This window comes from Bombus affinis, chromosome 15 (genome assembly GCF_024516045.1).
Source record: "Bombus affinis isolate iyBomAffi1 chromosome 15, iyBomAffi1.2, whole genome shotgun sequence".
Lineage (NCBI taxonomy): Eukaryota > Metazoa > Arthropoda > Insecta > Hymenoptera > Apidae > Bombus > Bombus affinis.
This window is the reverse complement of record NC_066358.1, coordinates 7,633,278-7,653,029: the sequence shown is the minus strand read 5'-3', so window position 1 is coordinate 7,653,029 and position 19,752 is coordinate 7,633,278. Positions and strand designations below refer to the sequence as shown.

Genomic DNA, 19,752 nt, shown 5'->3' with positions numbered 1-19,752 from the left:
GGCCTTCAAAATTCGAAATTTCCTCTGAAATGCGTGGAATTCACGTCAGAATTTAGGATTTCCTTGAAATTTGGAATTTTTTAATTGGCTCCTTTCTGGAATTTGAGGCTCGAAATTGTCTTGAGATACGCGAAATTTGGAATTTCCTTGGAGTTTGGCATTTCTGCGAGATCTTTTTTTTAATTCGAAACTTGTGGTTTCTTTGGAAATCTGGATTTCTGCGGAGTTTCTTAGAGATTTATAATTTCGGGTTTCCAACGGAATTTGAAAGTTCTTTGAAATTTCCAAATTTCCGGGCATCAATTACGGAAGCTTCTTATGGAACAGTCTGCAAGCTTTCACGGCTTAAATTTTTATTTGCCGTTTTCGAAAGAATCGATGCACAAGCGATCTCTACGTTGTTCGCGGCTGACAAAAAGTCCGAGCTTTCCCAGAGTGCACGTCTTCGTTGCCAGTTCAGATCCAGTCGAGTTTCACCTTTTTATTCTTCACGTTAACCCATTTTTCACTCTAAGCTCTACTTAAAAACTCAGATAGTTGCGAAGGCAACAGTAAAAAAATGGTAATCTTGTATTCTTCGAAAGATTCATTAACCCTTCTTGAAGTCTCTTGTATCACGTTCTTACATATTTCTCTATCATTATAAAAGTTAAATAAAGATCAAGTTCTTCATGGGTTAACGACAGACTTTTCTTAAAAACCAAAAATCCAAAGCCTCCCACCACAATACTCAACATTTTTTGCCTTCAAAACAGGTACGAGTTATCCCAAGACCTATTGGATAAGCAGATTGAGATGTTAGAAAGAAAATACGGCGGTGTGAAGGCAAGAAACGCCGCACTGACTATTCAACGAGCATTCAGAAGATACACTCTGCTGAAGAAATTCGCAGCCATCACCGCCATGGCCAAGGCTGAAAAACGTCTCAGCAGAAAGCTTCAGGAAACTACAGAGAGAGCCACGGGCGTGAATGAACATGAGAGGATGGTATATCACAGTCAAATTTACATACAACAGCCACAGACGGCGAACAGACCAATGCCCATCAGGAGCATGTCTCTGAGGGAAAGGAGGCACGTGGAGAACTCACAGTCTCCGATACCGAGGAGCCAGAGCGGCAGGTGCGAGGTTCAGGTCGCTGGTCATCAGCACGCGAACCATAACATACATCAAAGTGGTAGACATACGCCCTCTCTGGCACCGAGTCCTTGCAACAGACACCAACAGTTACCACCAAGTCCGTGCTGGGAGTCCAGCTCTCAGGAAAGCGGGTCTAGCATGCATTATTACAATCCACAGGTGATTAAAAGCCCTATAGCTTGGTATAAGTCTTTTATGACTTAATACAAATAGTTCATTATACTTTGCTGAGAAAAATTGAATTTTGAGAAGATCATACTGAATAATAATAGAAGATTATGTATTGAGTTGTTGGATAATTCTTAGACCTTTTCTAGATCTGAATTATAAATTTTACAATAGTAAAAGCAGTAGTAGAATTAAACCAAGCATTTTGTTTAATCTTCTGCAATCTACTGAGCAGTGTCATTGTTCTATCCATGTAAAATTTCTGTTATTTCAAAAACGTGATTTGAGAAATGTTTAAAATTTATCTGACAACCCAGTGTTTCTTTGATCAAGAACGTTGAATTTTAAGAAGATAGGCTGTGGATAATGAATTCTCTAAATTTTATTTATAATGACAAATAGGGAAAAAATATTCCTTGATCCTCACTCCTGCATTCCAAAGCTCTTGGAAAGTACCAAATTCAATTTAATTTACTAATAAAAATAGAAATAGAAATTTGAGTATAGTGCTTTAAAGTACACAAGATATGTTTTTAAATCCTATATTATACAAAGAAAGATAATAATGGAACCTTTCATAATACGATTAAATTAGTTGAATTTACAGCAAGCATTTTTCCTATTTATATGCTCACTGTTGTACATTTTAAATTGATCATTATCACGTGTAATTTATTGGCGTAGATAGAAGATAAAAAAAGACTATCTAATAAATAGATCTAACAGACTTCTAATAGATGAATACTAGAAAAAGAAAGGCAAGTTAAAATGTAGTTTAATTTGATTCAGATTATAACAATATTTATACTTTAAATTGATTGATATAGTACTTAGTCTATATAGTTTATAGATAAAAAGTGAAAAGGAAGGCTATTTTAATAGAAAAATAATTGAGGGAAACAGGATTTTATTATTATTGTATTTACGAGATATCTTCTCTTCTGATAAAAATTCCTACTAAAAATACCTAGTTATGCTATCTTCAAAGTTACCTTCCAAACACATCTATATCAATTTTTAATGGAAACTTCTCACTAAAGAGACTTATTCCATGCTACCTTCTGACTCGCATAATAATTCTTATTTCAAGCAATTTAGACAAGTGACTGTAAAGAAAATCACTGTTATTATTCCAGGACACGTTGTGCAGCATCAGACAAGATACACCACCAAGGGATCTGCTGCGTACACCATGCACGTCGCCGTCAACGCCTCATAATCTTCAGACACAAGTGGTTCAGAACTGGAGTAGTGCCGGTCACCTTGGTTCCGCCGGTAGAACGAGAGGATCCGCGAAAAAGGTGCCACCGGAAGTGCCAAAAAGAACGTCTTCCATTACGTCCAGATCTATGGAACCACGTCACAATGGCCTTAGCAAAAGCGTCGAGAACGGTAGCCTAAGCTCAGTTCAGAGTTCTGGCAGCGATTCCACTAATTGCGAGAGCTCCGAGGGAGACGCTCAAAGAGGATCACCTGTGTGGAAGCATAAAGGAATCGTGAGTTTCCATTCTACCTCTGTGTCTCTGTTTTTACTTTTATATCAACTTTTTCTTTTGTTTCTTCGAGCTTCTAGACACTTTGGGCTAGACGATATTCAAGGAGAAGTCTGATTTGGTTTGTTTCTAATTCCTCTCTTGTGACGAATTTAATCTTTAGTCCCTTAATCCACTTTTCTTCCATTTATTAATGAAACTGATTAAACTTTTTTGTAGTAGAATATATCTAACAGTACAAATAGATGTATAATATATGTTTTATAAGATACATATATATTTCTGCATACAATTTCAGTTTAAATTTCTTTTTCCGTCGTTTACCTGTTAACCTTTAATTATTTTCTTTTCATCTTCTATTAATCTTCACGAATTAAATACCATAATAGATCTAAACCATAAATCACAACTCTTTTAATCTAATTTTTATCTTCTGTTGTACAGTCAAGTTCACCAGAACACCAAGAATGCGCCAATCACACAACAGACTCAACTACTATGATAAGCAGTGTGAAGGATCTTGGTCACTCCCATGCCAGTTCCGGCTACCAGCTTCCTCTCATGGATCATCCAGAAAGTATACCGCAGACGAGCTATAAAGTATCAGAAATAGTAAGAAAACGTCAGTATCGAGTAGGCCTAAATTTATTCAACAAGAAACCAGAAAGAGGAATCAGTTACTTGATCAGAAGAGGATTCTTGGAAAATAGCCCTCAGGGTGTAGCAAGATTTTTGATCAGTAGAAAAGGACTGTCCAAGCAGATGATAGGAGAATATCTTGGAAACCTTCAAAACCCCTTCAACATGGCTGTGCTTGAGTAAGTATTCTGCTATACATTTTTATGTTTTTTCTTTGTTTTACTGTAAAGAGAAAAAAGTAAATATGGAGGATAATAGCGCAGTCAGAGAAAGTTAATCTGTTTGTTTATCACAGTGATCGGTGATCGACGTAGCGGAAACACGCAGTTTGGGTTCGTTGCTCGTTATTTATTATAGAAAGTCGTTTTCTCTCTTGTCACTTTTTAAGAACGCAATTGTTTCGTTTCAGTAGTTGCGTTTGATTCTTTGTCAGTGGCGCAAAGGGTAATTCTGTGAACCGCTGTGAAAGAAATACTGGAAATGGCATTGATCTATTTGCCGGTCGATAGTTTTGCGATTTCGAAAAAAATTTAGGTCAAGGAGGATTGGTAGCATATAACATTACTCGCGGTTATTGTACAATTATCAACGTTCAAGATATTGATATAAGACTTAAGGAAAATATGAGAAATATTTCTTTTATTAGAATACTAAGTTAAACAATTAAAATAATATCGAATAGAGATATTAAATAATGTTATTCCCAAAGTCTTGATTTGTAAGTCTATGAAAGTGCTATTTTAAAAGTTACAGTGGGTGGTCCATCATGAAACGAAACTAAATTTGAATTCTAAAGGAACCTCTTTAGCCTCAGTTAGTGTGACAAACGTGTAACATGAGCCACCGCAACTGGACCACACGGCAAACAGGAAAAGGAACACGTGTTAGCGAACAAAATACTTAAGAATAAATATTGAGTTTAAAATGATTAAGAGCGTGGGTCACCGAATAGTAAGGTCGAAAATCAGTCAAAAGTCAAGTTTAACATGTACCAGATACATGATAATGTGTATGAAATCATCATCAATGAAGCTGACAAAAATATGAATAGATGGCAATTTAATTAATAAAGATTTAAATCTTTGGTCAGTGCTGTACAAAGAAAATTTTAATATAAGATATATTTCATATATATTAAACTGAAAATTTATATTCATATTACAATTTTACTTTTTCGCTCCTCGATTTATTGAAATAGTAATTAACATATATAGCTTTTCTATTTGTACATAGAATATAGTTAAATAAAATATACTTAAAACAAAACGCAATATATGTCCACAGGTGGACATAAAATTCACGGTTTGATTTACAACCTTAGCCCCTACTATAATGTCAGAACCACAAATAAATAATTATACGTATATTCCCGGAAGAACATGAATAAAAATATAAAAAAGTAATGAAGTAAATCATTTTTGTATCTTTCAGATGCTTCTCCCACGAGCTGGATCTATCGGGAATGCAGGTAGACGTCGCTTTGAGAAAGTTTCAAGCATACTTCCGGATGCCAGGTGAAGCTCAAAAAATAGAACGACTAATGGAGGTGTTCAGTCAACGTTATTGCCACTGCAATCCCGATGTAGTATCCAGGCTACGCTCAGCAGATACTGTCTTTGTATTAGCGTTCGCAATAATCATGCTGAACACTGATCTGCACACACCAAACCTGAAACCAGAACGCAGAATGAGGCTGGATGACTTTGTCAAGAACCTCAGAGGCATAGACGATTGTGGAGATATTGACAGAGATATATTGGTTGGAATTTATGAAAGAGTAAAGGAAAACGAATTCAAACCTGGCTCAGATCACGTTTCTCAAGTAATGAAAGTCCAAGCGACAATAGTAGGCAAGAAACCTAACATGGCCTTGCCTCATAGAAGATTAGTTTGCTATTGTAGACTGTATGAGATCCCAGACATCCACAAGAAAGAGAGACCAGGTGTACATCAACGAGAAGTATTTCTCTTCAACGATCTCCTCGTTGTAACAAAGATCCTGAGCAAGAAAAAGAACAGCGTTACTTATACGTTCAGACAAAGCTTTCCACTGTGCGGAATGGTAGCCACGCTGTTTGAAGTTCCTCGTGAGTTTCACATTTAAATTGTTTTGGCTCTTTACAATTGGAAAATATTTTAACATCTCTTTTCATTAACCTATAAATTAAATACTGAATTGGTGAGATGAAATGTACTTTCGTTGTGTTTGTTGTAATTAAGAATTATTAGTTTTTAACATCTAAACATCAAGACATATTTAGTTTTTATTCTAACTAAGATTTTTATTTTTCAGATTATCCGTATGGAATTAGACTCTCCCAGCGCGTGGATGGAAAGGTGTTGGTTACGTTTAACGCGAGGAACGCACACGACAGGTGCAAGTTTGTGGAGGATCTCAGAGAATCCATCAGCGAAATGGACGAGATGGAAACCTTACGGATTGAGACGGAACTAGAACGACAGAAGAGCAGCAGAAGTGCGAGGGGCGGCGCTGAAAATAGAGACTCTGGAGTGGCAGATGTCGAGATATGTCCTTGCCCGGGGCCCTACTCCGAAAGATCGGAAACTACCGACATAGATACCCAATTAAAACGTTCTGCCCTTAGTAATTCTCTTCTGGACATACATGAACAATGTAAATAAAATTATTCTATATTTTACGTATTAACACATTTACTAGTACTAACATACATGTTATATTAATTAAATTATTTATGTTATTCTGCTAATGTATCTGTAGTATTCTAGTTTTTATAATTTTAAAAAGGCAAACAATATTTTTTGATGAAAAATAATATTTGAAATTTTAATGTCTTTTGTATCTTTACTTTTCACAGTTGCTGGTGAAAAACCGCAGCGACGTGGAAGCGTGGGCTCACTCGATAGCGGTATGTCGATTTCTTTTCAATCTACATCTGCCAGCTCAATGAGCCAAGGCATTAAACATCCTGGACAAGTTCATCCTATACATCCAGGGGCTACGATCCCTGGTGGTGCTAAGGGACTGGCTCAGCAGCCATCTTTTTTAGGGGGTCTATTCGCCAAACGGGAACGAAAACTTTCACAATCGGAGGAATCCGGCCCGTACAGTCGCACCACGGAAGTGTAATATATCCTTCCGGTGCTACCTAAGAGATAACAGGCCAAAGTGGAAGTTCCACAAGGGGACACGTCCTATATAGTAATATATTAAACATTTAGTACATACTATTCAAACTTCCGTGAGAAAATGTTCTTCGAAATTATGTATCCCTCATATACATAATACACACAAACCTGTATATAATGTTATAGCTTCCATTATAACGCTATTATAGTTATAATATTATTTATGGATTATGTTGACAATATGGAGGATAACCGAATATTCGAGCCTCATTTCCTTGTAAAAGTTTGAACAGCATGTCCTATATGTTTTATATTGCTAAAATGTAAATCAAATGGATAATTCAAATATCGTGCAGTCTCTTTGTCAGATGGAGCGCGTGAACTCTTTCACTTCCCCTCGGCTTTTAAGGAAGCGAAATGGACGCCAATTTTATGCGTGATTAAAAAGGCCAATGCATCTTGAAGATAAAGGTGAGAAGACAAGTTATCCCATAATTAATTGGGATCTGAAAATGCACTTTGAGAAGTAACACGATGAAGATGAAAAAAGAAAAAGTAAAAAGGAGAGAATAAGAAGAGACAATTGAATAGGCGATGTAAATTTATTGGATTGGGCAGGATCCAATCGCGATCACTCGAGACAAAGGAAACAAATTTGGCAAGATGGCGCGTTGAAGTAGTCTTTATAGGGGCGCATGTATAGTATTTATTCATCCAAAAATGAAAAAAAATAACACGTCGATTCACTTTTTCTTATGATATTTATAATAATTTCCAATGGAGAGCGATGCGATCCTCTCAACGCATGTAGATAATCGTTCCGTTGATCGCATAGACCCCATAAACCGGTTTTTCAACTAAAAGTCACGTGACTCAAAAAAAAAATCTTATCACTTCGAAAAGAAAAAAATATGATCGGTTTATGGGAAGAGAATGGCTCTAGTGTAATATCGTGTTTTTTTGCAAGTATCGACGTAGCTATACTTGAACAGTTGTACATAATAGGTATATAATAGATATATAACGGCAATTGTATGATTACAATGATGATGATGATAATTCTGTAACAAAAAACATGAACCGTAGCCTAAGGAAACCGATAAGCAATCCCCTTCTTGATATTAGGTGCATGTCGATGTCTAACAAATTTTTAATATCTCATCAATGAAAAAAAAAGTAATAAATCGTTTGGATCGTAGCAATCTTTGTAAGTATTAACATTTAAAAAAAAAAAAAGAAGAAGAAGAAGAAGTTACAGAGAAGCGTTTTTTCGTTGTTGGGGTACATTCTCATAATCTTCTGCAAATCGTAGTTCTGCTTGTGTGTTCAGAATCGAGCAGTTTTTTTCTCCGAAACAGCGTACTAATGAGAAAATTCAATTAACCAAATTAGTTGGTTTCTCGTCTCGTACCACGTGTAGCTAACTCTCAGCGTCATCTTAAACGAATGCTATAAGGATCAATGAATGGAAGAGGACAACTTGTATGCCTTATGTAACAACTGCCACAACTTATCATCAAGAGATGAGAAACTGACTAATAATCTTATCAATTATTAAAGAGATAAACAATCTTTTTGGAGGGCTGCAGAATTACATTTGGAAAAGTAAAATAACTTGTACATATATATATTACCAGCGATCACAATACCAATTAATAGCAATTAAAAAAATGGATTGTCCGATTAATTTCGATTCGAAGTGACTAATCAGTGAAATTTGATACACTGTACATTATTATAATACGTTTCGAACTTTGGGAGTTTCATTGTAATTAACGTCATGATGTAATGTACGCACACATTACCAGTTTTTGTATAAACTTTGAAATTTATTTTCGTAGTTCTCTTTAATAATAACCTTGAGATTCAAGTGATTCTAACACTTTTTGCACTTCTGATCGATAAGCACTCTAACGTCTGTTTCCAAATTATATTTCCTTAATCGTGTAATTTGAATCCTTCAGCTGTCACAGAAATAGATCTTCTTTAGAGAAGCAGCTTATTTTTCTGAGCATACAATTTCATAAGGAGATACACTCACATATTTCAGATTAAAAGTAATAGATTTACTAAGGACTAAAAGGTTTGCTACATTTTATCTCTTATAGTGATTTGTGAGAGTATTTGAACATTTACCATAGAAAACTTTGACATATATATGTATTATGTATTTGTTTCACATTTGCTCAATATAATCATGATAGTCTGGTCTCATTACAGCACCAATAAAATTTCAAAATATTTCATATACAGATGTAATATGACCATAAAAGGCATCTACAAGTGTTTGAATACTCTTACACTATACGTAAACTCTGACTGCTATCACAAGTTTCTCAATCTAAATGTCTATTGTTCTCCAAAGTAAACAGAGAAAGAGGCTGTAATGATCGCATAGGTTCTAACTAATTATAAAACTGGAAAATAGCTATTCATGTTGTCGAGATGAGAATATAGGTCTTACAAAGACGTGTATTGTTATAGGAAAAGACATAGCGAGATTATAAAATCAGCGATGTGTTTAAATTTATATGTTTCAAGAGACTAAACAATAATTTGAGACATATGGAGAAAGAGAAGGAATTAAAAGCCTCATTCAATATATTATAGAATATTATGGAACTGTTCTCCTTTTATATAACATTTAAGAAAAATTGTGTATAGCATAAAATTTGAAAAGTAGATTCTAAACATATGCAGTTTGCTATTTTTCACATAATGCATATATAAAAAAATTTTATATGTCACCAATGACTAGACTACAAATTTTTATGTATTTATGGAAATTCTGAAAATGAAAGAATGTACAAAATGGATGTAACATGCAAAAATATACAAAATATCTAAAGTAAAGTACTCGAGTAAAACAAATCTTTGCTTAGATTCCATTTCTATAATTGTGTTCATAAAAATATAAAACATAAAAATCCGTAATCTATTAATGACTTTCATGGCCTGAAATTCGAGGTACTTCTATAAAATGCGTACGACGTTGGACGCAATTACATCAATCGATGTCGCTAATTAATAATTAAATTTATAACCTCGCTATATCTCTTCCGCCAAGTATATATGCGTCGTTTACAGCTGAAGGAAACAAAAACCGAGAGAACTCGAACGCAACTAAGAATAGTTGGCAAAGTGTTCATCCTAATTGTACATAGGCTCCCATGGATCCGTAACAAGTCCGTAGTCTTCAGCGTTATTAATTCTAGTCTTTCTCATCAGGAGAGTTCTCCGGTTACGCTGTAATGTTTGCGAGGGAGAGAGCGAAAGAGAGAGAGAGAAAATAATTCCATAAAACTTTGTCAGAAAAACCTTGATGTAGTTCTTAAGGATGTGGTTTACAATAAAAAGTATGAGGTCAGTCTAATATAACAAAGGATCGCGTCAATTTGCGTGAACGATGAAACAAATGCTCGTTCAGATTCCCGAAATTTAAAAAATGAAAAGAAAGATGATCAATATACGGAAATTCTTCTGTGATAAACTTCTTACGAATGAAAAAGAAAATAAGAAAAGACTGATTAGAAAGACCACCTTCTAAGTCGCCGTATCTACAAGAAAATTCATGAAAAAGTAAAAAAAAAGATGAAATAACCATCATAAACGCTCTCACGAATGGTCCTATAAATGATTGATTCCTATAAATCGTATGCGTAGTCATTTTTATTTAGAAAAGACGAAGACGGCCATCAACATCCGTTTTTGGACAGGGACGAGGAGAACATTAGATTTTTCGATTGTTTGTAATCATACTGTTTTTCAAACTCTGTCCCTTATGTACAGTCATCCTACATCTTACGACATCTTTAAGCAATCCAACTGGATTATATGAAAGATTTCTTGCACGATCTCATACATATACATTATATGTATATAATAAGCGAAAGATATAAATTTCAGTCTGACTCTTAATAAAACTAGTGGGTACCAAAGTAGACACTATGACGGTATAAAGTTTCATTAGGATGATTAACTTAGATACAGAAAATAAAGAAAAAAAAGCAGTTTGGATATGACGAGAATAAGTAGTAAACAGTGATCGTATAACATCGAAGCAATACAACATTGCGTAACATCATTACCATGAATTATTCGCGAATTTACGGCGACTAGATTTAATCCAATTTGACGCGATCTGCGAAAAATGACGACATGCAAAAAAAGAACGGTGTCGATAAACGCATTTGATGAAAAAAAATATTTGATGAGAAAGTAAGTAACTACGTTATTAATTTAGAAATAACAATCGCTCCCCGTGCGAAAGTATCGCCTCCTTTGTTAATCTAACGAACGCTGTATGCACATTGTGTTAATAAAGAACTATGAGTCTGAAACGTAACTTTAACCAGCTTTACTCTTATAAAATGAGACATAACATAAATAACCATCAGGGAGAAAATAGAATATAACATTTCTTGTTGTTTATTATACTAAGTAATCGATATATTTAGCAATTTCAATCAGTTTGTATACATCCTTTCATTTTCTTGTAAAAGTTTACTTCTTTCACAGCATAGTGTGAAGAATTAAAAATGAATACCGTTCTTAAAAATTGTAAGGCATTTTATACTTGTTTGAATGTTATATCTGTGTTGTATTTGTAAAACCGACCACTGATTAGATTATCAAGGTGATCGAAACGACTAATTTTAAGCTCCATTTACTTGAATCTAGAACTATCTTATATAACAATAAAAAAAGGAAAATTGTTCTAAAATAATAAGAACAAATAAACAACAAAGAAAGTTAATGTTTCCTTCGTTTGTCGCGATCGTCTCTCCGTTGTTCCCGCTCGTCTTTGCGTTTTGTTGTTGTGGTAGTAGAACTGCTCGCACGCTTGGCTTGCTTCAAGAACTGATCCAAACCAAAAGGATCTTCCTCATCCTTCTCGAACTGTACTGGTCCTGAGCGTGTCGTTGATCTATCAGTTCCACTGAATTCTTTATCCGGAACAAATCTAAAATTACAATAGAAACATGTTGATATAAGAACACTTAAACCAAAAGCTTTTTTCTTCTCTATAACTTCTTAAACATCTTTAAAAATTCTTGTCAAATTAATTAATCGAAACACAATACATTGATATAATTATATTAAAATAATCAAACAAAAACCTGTTCGTTTTAACAAGCTTCTCCAAATCATCTCCGTAAGTATCTTTATCAATATTTTTACTAGGACGGTATATATGAGAGCCGATAGAGTTAGAATCTTTCCAGGGCTTGTCATAAACATTATATTCGTCATCATGCCCGTAACCACTATCCATTCCTTTGCTAGTGTTGAACAATCTTTGGTCAAACTGTGCTTCTCCGGTATTAGGAATACTCTTTGCTGGTAAACCGAGTGCAATCTGTTCACTGATGTCGCGTTCTCGTTCACGTTGCAATCTAGAACGCTTGTCAGGTGCAGCACGTGCCAAATTCCGCTCTCGGGCACGGTCCTTGTGTCGTTCTTGCCTGAGTTGATCTCTTTCCCGCGACTCCTCCGATTTTTCTATGTAATAGCAAAAAACACGACACTATTAAACACTACATTACGATATAACACGATATTAAATGTATTCTAAATACTTAAAAATAGTCAAGATTATAGATGATTTTGTATGATTATGTAAGTGCACAGAATGCATATACGAACCCATTGCTGCTGATTTTAAACCAGCACGTTCTTCCCTAGCTTTCTGCGCTAGTTGTCTCAGATGGTCCTCTTTTTTCTCTTTTTCCTTCTGGGCAAGTTTCTTCTCAAGCTGCGCTCGCATTTCTACCGCCTCTCGAGCTTTCCTATCTGCTATATAAAGAGCCTCAGCCAACTTAGCAAAGTTCTCATTTATGTGAACCTGTTGCAACCCACGACCGTCTGCAGCTAGTCGTTTATCGAGCGGGATCGTGTATCCCTGAAAAAATCTTTGTTAGTAAAATATCAATCAATTACGAACTAAAAAAACCTATTTACTTTCGCGTTTTTCCAGTTACTAATACAGGGCGGTATTTTCCACTCTTTCTGTTCTTTCACTGTTACTTTCCGCGTAGGCGAGTGCATCACTGGCGCTGGAGGTGATGGGGGACCTCGCGGTATTTTCTTATTAATTCTACAATTAAAGGATACTATATTATTCACAACATAGTTAACATAACTTATATTTGAAATATAATTTATTTGGTGCTTAGTCCCAAGCAAATTCATAATGTTGAAACTCACTTGAATTTTGGTGGTTCTAAAGGATCTATCTGAGCCTCCACCATTCTAATAACCCTTTGTTTAGCCCCAGAATTAAATGATTGTCCTTGTTGGGAAGGTGTATATCGAATGTATTGCGCAGGAGCTTGTTTCTCCGCGCATCTTACTGGCATTGCTGCAGCTATCTTTGATCTTGTTATCTTCTCTAAAGCCTTCTTAGTTTTTTCTGTGAGTTCATCAATTTCTTCATTGGGTGGACGTTGCAAACTAGGATCTTCTTCATTTGTAATTTCTGAAGGTAATAAGTCACTCAGTTTGCTGTACACGATCTATAAGAGAACATAATATAAGCAAAAATAAACCAAATGCAAATGTTTACGCAATTAAATAGTATTATTGATGTACATTAAATTACCTTATCCTTAGAGTGACCTTGTCTAGCAACAACATCATATTTCACTTTTCCTTGAGCATCGAGCTGTACTGCTAAAGCATTACTGGTGGTTTCTTTTCCCTTTATTCCCATCCCAAGTGGATATTGGGCTACATGAATCTCTGGGAATGCTCCACCATCTCCAAAATCCTGCACAGTTAATATGAATCTTTAGAAACTTATATAGACAATTCAAAATGAAAAATACAAAAACATTCATTTATTGTACACATCCAGCACTGGGTATCATTGCATATCATATTATTATATACAAATACACTATATTTATTATAGATAAATAGAGGATTATACTTAGTTAGTTATAAAATCACTTACTTCTGGGTTTCTTGGCACAAATCCTTTACGTTGGCCATATGGTGGAGCAGTAACAACAGCTTTGACAAGAGCAGATACAGGTCTCTGTCGTAATTTCTGTTCCCTTGCTTCATCTTCTCTATCCCACACGACCTGAGATGGTGTAGGTAATAAGCTATAACAGAAACATTTTATAAATATTCTTATGAATTAAAATACAAATAAATATAAGTAATATACTCAAAAATATAAAAAACATTTGCAAACAGCGAAATTACTACAATAATCACACAAATTCAGATACAGTTATGTCATTTGCTTTATTTAACAAGTACGCGTCAGGTTGTATCAAAATACACTGAAATACATGATTCAGAAAATTCTATATTATACTGCATCGTATAATACAAAAATTATATAATTCGGTATTCTACACGTAATAAGAAAATAATTATAGAATAATTATCAAAAACTAACCTTGCTAACGACATTTTATTAATTACAGAATGCAATAATTCCACCTGTAACTGATATACTAATCATAAAGCGTTGCGATCTAGTAAGTACATCGATATGTAAATATATACTCTTTCAGCTAATGCTTCGATTCGTTGAATAAAATCTGTAAATCTTTATACATGTATTTCGTAGGTTAAAAGGAATTTAATAAGAAAGTTGTCTAATTCGGAAGACATAATCACAAAAGTTCACAAATTAATCCTTTTAGTTAGTTTCTTGTGGGTACTGAAACACTATCACCACGTAACGGTGAAAAAGCGGAACGTTATTGCTATACTTGTATACACATCTATATGTACACTATTAGTTGCATCTATTGTGTCCCCTTGACGGTATCGAGTATATGTACATATCCGTATTTGTCGCACGATATTGCTATCCTTATTTATGGACAAGTCGTGTGCTGCTATCTACCAGATACGGAAGTAACAATAATTTAAAAAATTATGGATAGATGGTAAAGACGAACAAGACTTAAGCAAAAAATAATTATATTCTTTTGATGAAAACAAATATCTTCATTTCTAAAATTTCAATACTAGAATCAAACCTCCTATAAAGGAAGTAGAATATTATATAAAGTATTGTAAAAAAATTTTTTGTTGGAAAAAGATGTTTTATTTGTACATTATAAATAGATTAATCTAGAGTAATCACAGCCAATATGTAAAACAACATGAAAAGAACTATTTACATTACTTCTACTTAATTAATGAGTTGCGAATTTTTATGCAAATTGGTATTTTTATAAATAATAAAAATAATACATATTATACTTTAATTATTTTGTATACTTTTGCACATTATGTGCGTTTTTATAATTTTAAATTTCTTAAAAATGCATAAAAATCCGTACACTATTAATTAACATTCCATACATTCCTCATGTTGATTAATCATTGAGTAAATTCTCGATAAAATATCGCCACATCTACCTTCCACTTTGATTTCCGCAAGATAGTCCGCTCTGGTTTTTCCAATATTCACTATAGCTATTGGCTTTTTAGCATGGCTAGCTTGCAATGCGATTCGATAGCCAGAAAACGTAGTAAGTGTTGTACCCAAAATTAGTAGAGAATCTGACTGCTCAACATTATATCTGACACTTTCTACAATTTGACGTGGAACATTGTCCCCAAAGAAGATCATGTCTGGCTTAAGAACACCACCACAATTTTCACATGGTGGAATTTTAAATCTTTCTACTTGCTCCTGAATTAAAATGAATCATTTAAATCAAAGTTTCTTAGATTATCCTTGAACTTCTTAAATTATTTATAACATTTACTTGTGATATATCCACATCTCCATCGGGTCTTATCATTTCACTAGTTCCTGTCATGTTTGGATTCATTCTATCTAAAATTTCTTGCAATTGATATCTACATATTCTTTCATTACAGCTGAGACACATTACTTTAAATGCTGTCCCATGTAACTCTATCACTTTTTTACTGCCTGCTTTTGTGTGCAAGTTGTCAACATTTTGTGTAACGATACATCTTATTTTGTTATGATCTTCTAATTTTTTTAGTATTTCATGCACACTATTTGCTTTAACAGAAGAAAATCTATGAAATGAATATTTTAAAATTATTACAAACTTTTGTGTATCATTTTATAACTATAGTTCTAAACAAGAAAAATTACAACCTTGGCCAACCTATGTAATTTCGAGCCCAATATCGCCTTCTAATCTCAGCGCTGTTACAAAAGTCTTTGTAAAGAACTGGTCTGCGATTGCTTCTTGCATAAAGGCCAACGCCTTCAGATCTATAATCAGGAATACCACTCTCTGTGGATACTCCTGCTCCTGTTAATATGCACATATTACTGTGACTATTGATAAAACCCTTTAACATCAACAAATCTCTGTCTTCCACCGGTTCACATTTTGGGACAAATGCAAAATCTGATGTATATGATCTATCTTTAATAATGACAATTCACATTACATATTGATAAAAATCAATGAATACTATAAATAAATATCATAATAATATAATACAATAATAACATTCTAGATAAATACAAATATTGGAACAAGAAAAAAACTCACATAATAATATTCCTATTGTATTAACAGTCTTACATGACTTTACACATATAACATTTGTTTTAAACATCTTTTATGTTTATAACAGTTATGTTAAAAATATGAAAATATTGTACAATTTTATTTAAGGTTACTTTTTTTATCTCATCATGGTATTTTCGCCTGTGATGTAATCTTTTCATGTCAAAATGATTACCAAAAACGTCACATGCTATGACTAAAACAATCTTCAAATCTTCCTTTAACAATCCTCTTCAATAATAAAAAATCATTCAGAAATATCATTCCAACAATGAAATAAAACTTTAAAATAGAGCTAAACATTTAAAAAAGATAATCGCTTGGAAAAAAGGAAAATCCTTATGTAAATATATGAATTTAAGTAAATTTTTGTGTCATTCTTAGATTGTTCTAGACCAACTTAACATTAAATAAAGAACGGTATTTAAATATCAATGAATTAGACATATTCTTAAATTTAATAGCTTTGAGCATTTTTTAATCGATTTTTGAATGAACTTGCAATTTTTAAAGAGAATTAAAAAATTTATGGAAAAGATTTACATTTTTTTCGGAAGTTATAAAATGAAAATCCCTATATTGTTGAATCTGAACATCGGCTACTTGACATACTGTATTATTCAGACAGTTGAAGCCATTGATAGAAGCTTGCATGCTGAGACGACACGTTTATTATTTCGCAAATTTTGATTATTATCTAGTGAAATGGCAGCGATTAGTTTGTTAAATCCCAAAGCTGAGTTTGCTAGAGCTGCTCAGGCTTTAGCTGTCAATATATCAGCCGCAAAAGGAATTCAGGATGTGATGAGAACGAATCTTGGGCCGAAAGGCACCATGAAGATGTATGTATTCTTATTCTCACGTGCTGATTTAACAATTTATCATTTATTTAATAAATTAAAGTGAAGTATTAAAAGTATGAGATATAAAATTACGAAAACTATTTTATATTTCATATTTTCCACTACTATTTGCTTGTTACATTAAAACATTACAGTTAAGTATATTATCCTTATTAGGTAAGATCGATATTTCCGTGAAATCTCTGGTGGACAAGAAAAGGAGTATAAGTCAAATTATAATCGACAGAATGATCTAATATTTTCTACATTTTCTATATTACTGTTTTTGCTTATAGTTCTAATAGCATAAATCAATTTCACTTCTTACCCATTTTTCTAACTAAGCTGCTAATAATATATCCAAAGTCTAATACCTAATTTTACATTGCATTTTGAATATTATATATGCTTTTCTGCAAAACTAATAATTTTGACTTATACTATTTTATTATCTTACTAGAGAAATAACAATCTGGAAACTCAATTATGGAAATTAATAACTCAATTCTTTATATATACAATTGATCACCAAATCAATTTTTGAAATTCAATAATACAAAATTTTTCAAGGTTGGTGTCTGGAGCAGGTGATATTAAAATCACAAAAGATGGAAATGTATTATTGCATGAAATGCAAATTCAACATCCAACAGCATCTCTGATTGCTAGAGCATCCACTGCTCAAGACGATATTACCGGGGATGGCACAACTAGCACAGTATTAGTCATTGGAGAGCTTCTAAAACAAGCTGATATTTATATATCCGAGGGTCTTCATCCTAGAATGCTCACAGAAGGTTTTGAACTGGCTAGAGTGAAAACTTTGGAAGTATTAGACTCCTTGAAGATTCTGATTGAGCCCACAAAGGAAAATCTAATGAGCATTGCTAGAACATCGCTTAGAACTAAAGTCCATCCTACTGTAGCAGACAAACTAACAGAAGTTTGTGTGGATGCAATTTTGACTATTAGACAGAAAGATCAAGAAATTGATCTCCATATGGTTGAATTAATGGAAATGCAGCATAGAACTGCAGCAGATACTAACTTAGTTCGTGGTATTGTAACTGACCATGGATCTAGACATCCAGATATGCCTAAGAGAGTAGAAAATGCTTACATACTAACTTGCAATGTTAGTTTGGAATATGAAAAGAGTGAGGTAAATGAAGTAATTTAGGAAAAGAATCAATCATTTCTGTAAAATATAAATATTTCGCTCCTTTAAATAATGAAATTGTATTTATTATGAAGGTGAATAGTGGGTTTTTTTACAAAACTGCTGAAGAGCGCGAGAAATTGGTAGCTGCAGAACGTGAATTTATCGATAATCGGGTAAGAAAAATAATCGAACTAAAAAAAAAATTATGTGACGGAACGGACAAATCGTTCGTCGTCATAAATCAGAAAGGCATTGACCCACCATCCTTGGATATGCTTGCCCGGGAAAATATTTTGGCTTTGCGCAGAGCAAAACGTAGAAATATGGAACGTTTAGCACTGGCCTGTGGTGGAACAGCTATGAATTCCTTTGACGACTTAACAGAAGAACACTTAGGATGGGCCGGACTCGTATACGAACATGTGTTGGTAAGTAATTTTTAAGTAATGCAATATCTAGATGATTACATTTTACACAAAATGAAAAAAATACTCTTTTATCTTTTTTATAGGGAGAGACAAAATATACATTTATTGAAGAATGCAAGAAACCAAATTCCGTAACGATCCTGCTAAAGGTAGGATAATAAATTTAATTTTCTAAATTTATATGATCTCTTTTAATTTTCAATAACTTCAATCAACTTGATAATTTGTAGGGCCCAAATAAATACACTTTAGAGCAATTGAAAGACGCTGTAAGAGATGGTCTAAGAGCTATTAAAAATGCTATTGACGATCGCGCGGTTATTCCTGGTGCTGGTGCTTTCGAAGTAGCTGCTAGTCAAATACTTCATCAGTATAAAGAAAAAGTGAAAGGAAAACAACGCTTGGGTGTACAAGCTTATGCAGAAGCTTTACTCGTCATTCCAAAAACCCTTGGTAAATAAGATATTTCAAACTAATTGTCTTTCAAAAATTATTCCGTTTTGTATGTCTTAATATTTATTTTTTTATCTATCTAGCTGTAAATAGTGGATTTGATGCACAGGATACAATTGTTAAGTTATTAGAAGAAAGGTCTACATTAGGTGAAGCGGTAGGATTAGATATTTCTTCAGGTGAAGCATTGAAACCCACGGATGCTGGTATTTATGATAATTACAATGTGAAGAAACAAATTATTAATTCGTGGTAAATATATTTATAAAATCTTGTTTAGATTGAAATTTGACAGTATCATATCTTTTTACAAATACGTATTAACTTTTATTTATAGCACGATTATTGCCAGTAATCTCCTTCTGGTTGATGAAATTATGAGGGCAGGATTATCGTCTCTGAAAGGTTAAATCACACGGATCGAACACTTCATAATTTTATGATTCTTTCATCCAATTTAAATATTGTATTTGCACAATCTTTATTGAACCTTCTGCATAATTTCTATGTTTTTATATGCTTTTAAATAACAAAAGAATTGCACAGCGTAATAAATAAAAATGCTACTTTTAAATTAAAAAATTCGGAAATAATAAAAACGTTTATTATTTGTGAAATTTCCATCACTGATCGAGATAGATATGATCTCGGATTGCAAAATGATAGTTTCGAATACAACTTTGTACAATTAATGATTTAAATAAAAAAGAAGAATGAAATAATCGTTTGTATAAATATCATTTTCACGATGACGTATATTTAGACTTTGATTACTACGTTGTGAAGAAT

At 33.4% G+C, this 19,752-nt stretch overlaps 4 protein-coding genes across 12 annotated transcripts in view; 2 read left to right on the top strand and 2 right to left on the bottom strand.

Annotated features, from left to right (window-relative positions):
- Positions 1 to 10,069, top strand: part of LOC126924796 (IQ motif and SEC7 domain-containing protein 2) — a 138,905-nt gene extending 128,836 nt beyond the window's left edge. For 6 of the 7 annotated variants that reach the window (XM_050739656.1, XM_050739653.1, XM_050739659.1 and 3 more), the window contains 6 exons: positions 756 to 1,299; positions 2,445 to 2,804; positions 3,246 to 3,619; positions 4,872 to 5,527; positions 5,734 to 6,075; positions 6,278 to 10,069. In XM_050739656.1, coding sequence (XP_050595613.1) covers positions 756 to 1,299; positions 2,445 to 2,804; positions 3,246 to 3,619; positions 4,872 to 5,527; positions 5,734 to 6,075; positions 6,278 to 6,549 — 2,548 coding nt within the window. In that variant the 3' untranslated portion in view covers positions 6,550 to 10,069. The remainder of the gene's footprint in view (positions 1 to 755; positions 1,300 to 2,444; positions 2,805 to 3,245; positions 3,620 to 4,871; positions 5,528 to 5,733; positions 6,076 to 6,277) is intronic. The other variant, XM_050739658.1, reaches the window with a different exon arrangement.
- An 884-nt stretch (positions 10,070 to 10,953) lies between these two features.
- LOC126924798 (puff-specific protein Bx42) lies at positions 10,954 to 14,308 on the bottom strand. The gene is made up of 8 exons (XM_050739663.1): positions 13,960 to 14,308; positions 13,504 to 13,657; positions 13,150 to 13,317; positions 12,756 to 13,063; positions 12,510 to 12,645; positions 12,195 to 12,450; positions 11,669 to 12,050; positions 10,954 to 11,511 (listed from the first exon to the last, which is right to left on the bottom strand). The coding sequence occupies exons 1-8, from the start codon at positions 13,971 to 13,973 to the stop codon at positions 11,301 to 11,303; spliced, it is 1,629 nt and encodes a 542-aa protein (XP_050595620.1). The 5' UTR covers positions 13,974 to 14,308; the 3' UTR covers positions 10,954 to 11,300.
- A 303-nt stretch (positions 14,309 to 14,611) lies between these two features.
- LOC126924806 (NAD-dependent protein deacylase Sirt4) lies at positions 14,612 to 16,471 on the bottom strand. 3 transcript variants are annotated; one of them, XM_050739675.1, is made up of 4 exons: positions 16,061 to 16,471; positions 15,655 to 15,931; positions 15,290 to 15,572; positions 14,612 to 15,213 (listed from the first exon to the last, which is right to left on the bottom strand). In XM_050739675.1, the coding sequence occupies exons 1-4, from the start codon at positions 16,125 to 16,127 to the stop codon at positions 14,866 to 14,868; spliced, it is 975 nt and encodes a 324-aa protein (XP_050595632.1). In that variant the 5' UTR covers positions 16,128 to 16,471; the 3' UTR covers positions 14,612 to 14,865. The 3 variants fall into 3 exon arrangements, with proteins under 3 accessions (XP_050595632.1, XP_050595633.1, XP_050595634.1); XM_050739676.1 differs by having other exon boundaries at positions 15,655 to 15,979; positions 16,061 to 16,470; XM_050739677.1 differs by having other exon boundaries at positions 15,655 to 15,927; positions 16,061 to 16,470.
- Positions 16,472 to 16,683: 212 nt separating this feature from the next.
- On the top strand, positions 16,684 to 19,685 carry LOC126924800 (T-complex protein 1 subunit zeta). The gene is made up of 7 exons (XM_050739665.1): positions 16,684 to 16,920; positions 17,491 to 18,082; positions 18,175 to 18,510; positions 18,594 to 18,659; positions 18,741 to 18,963; positions 19,047 to 19,215; positions 19,301 to 19,685. Exons 1-7 carry the CDS (start codon positions 16,784 to 16,786, stop codon positions 19,371 to 19,373), a joined length of 1,596 nt encoding a protein of 531 aa, XP_050595622.1. The 5' UTR covers positions 16,684 to 16,783; the 3' UTR covers positions 19,374 to 19,685.
- Positions 19,686 to 19,752: the final 67 nt, after the last annotated feature.

What these genes read in the sequence shown, in the direction of transcription:
- LOC126924800 (XM_050739665.1), top strand. Translation starts at nt 16,784, where the DNA reads ATGGCAGCGATTAGTTTGTTAAATCCCAAAGCTGAGTTTGCTAGAGCT. An exon ending in TGGAATATGAAAAGAGTGAG is followed by an intron (nt 18,083 to 18,174) that starts GTAAATGAAGTA and finishes TTTATTATGAAG; the next exon opens with GTGAATAGTGGGTTTTTTTA. An exon ending in AAACAAATTATTAATTCGTG is followed by an intron (nt 19,216 to 19,300) that starts GTAAATATATTT and finishes TTTTATTTATAG; the next exon opens with CACGATTATTGCCAGTAATC.
- LOC126924798 (XM_050739663.1), bottom strand. An exon ending in AAGGTCACTCTAAGGATAAG is followed by an intron (nt 13,064 to 13,149) that starts GTAATTTAATGT and finishes GTTCTCTTATAG; the next exon opens with ATCGTGTACAGCAAACTGAG. An exon ending in TTTAAAATCAGCAGCAATGG is followed by an intron (nt 12,051 to 12,194) that starts GTTCGTATATGC and finishes GCTATTACATAG; the next exon opens with AAAAATCGGAGGAGTCGCGG.
- LOC126924806 (XM_050739675.1), bottom strand. Translation starts at nt 16,127, where the DNA reads ATGTTTAAAACAAATGTTATATGTGTAAAGTCATGTAAGACTGTTAAT. An exon ending in TACAATAGGAATATTATTAT is followed by an intron (nt 15,932 to 16,060) that starts GTGAGTTTTTTT and finishes TCATTATTAAAG; the next exon opens with ATAGATCATATACATCAGAT. An exon ending in GAGATGTGGATATATCACAA is followed by an intron (nt 15,214 to 15,289) that starts GTAAATGTTATA and finishes ATTTTAATTCAG; the next exon opens with GAGCAAGTAGAAAGATTTAA.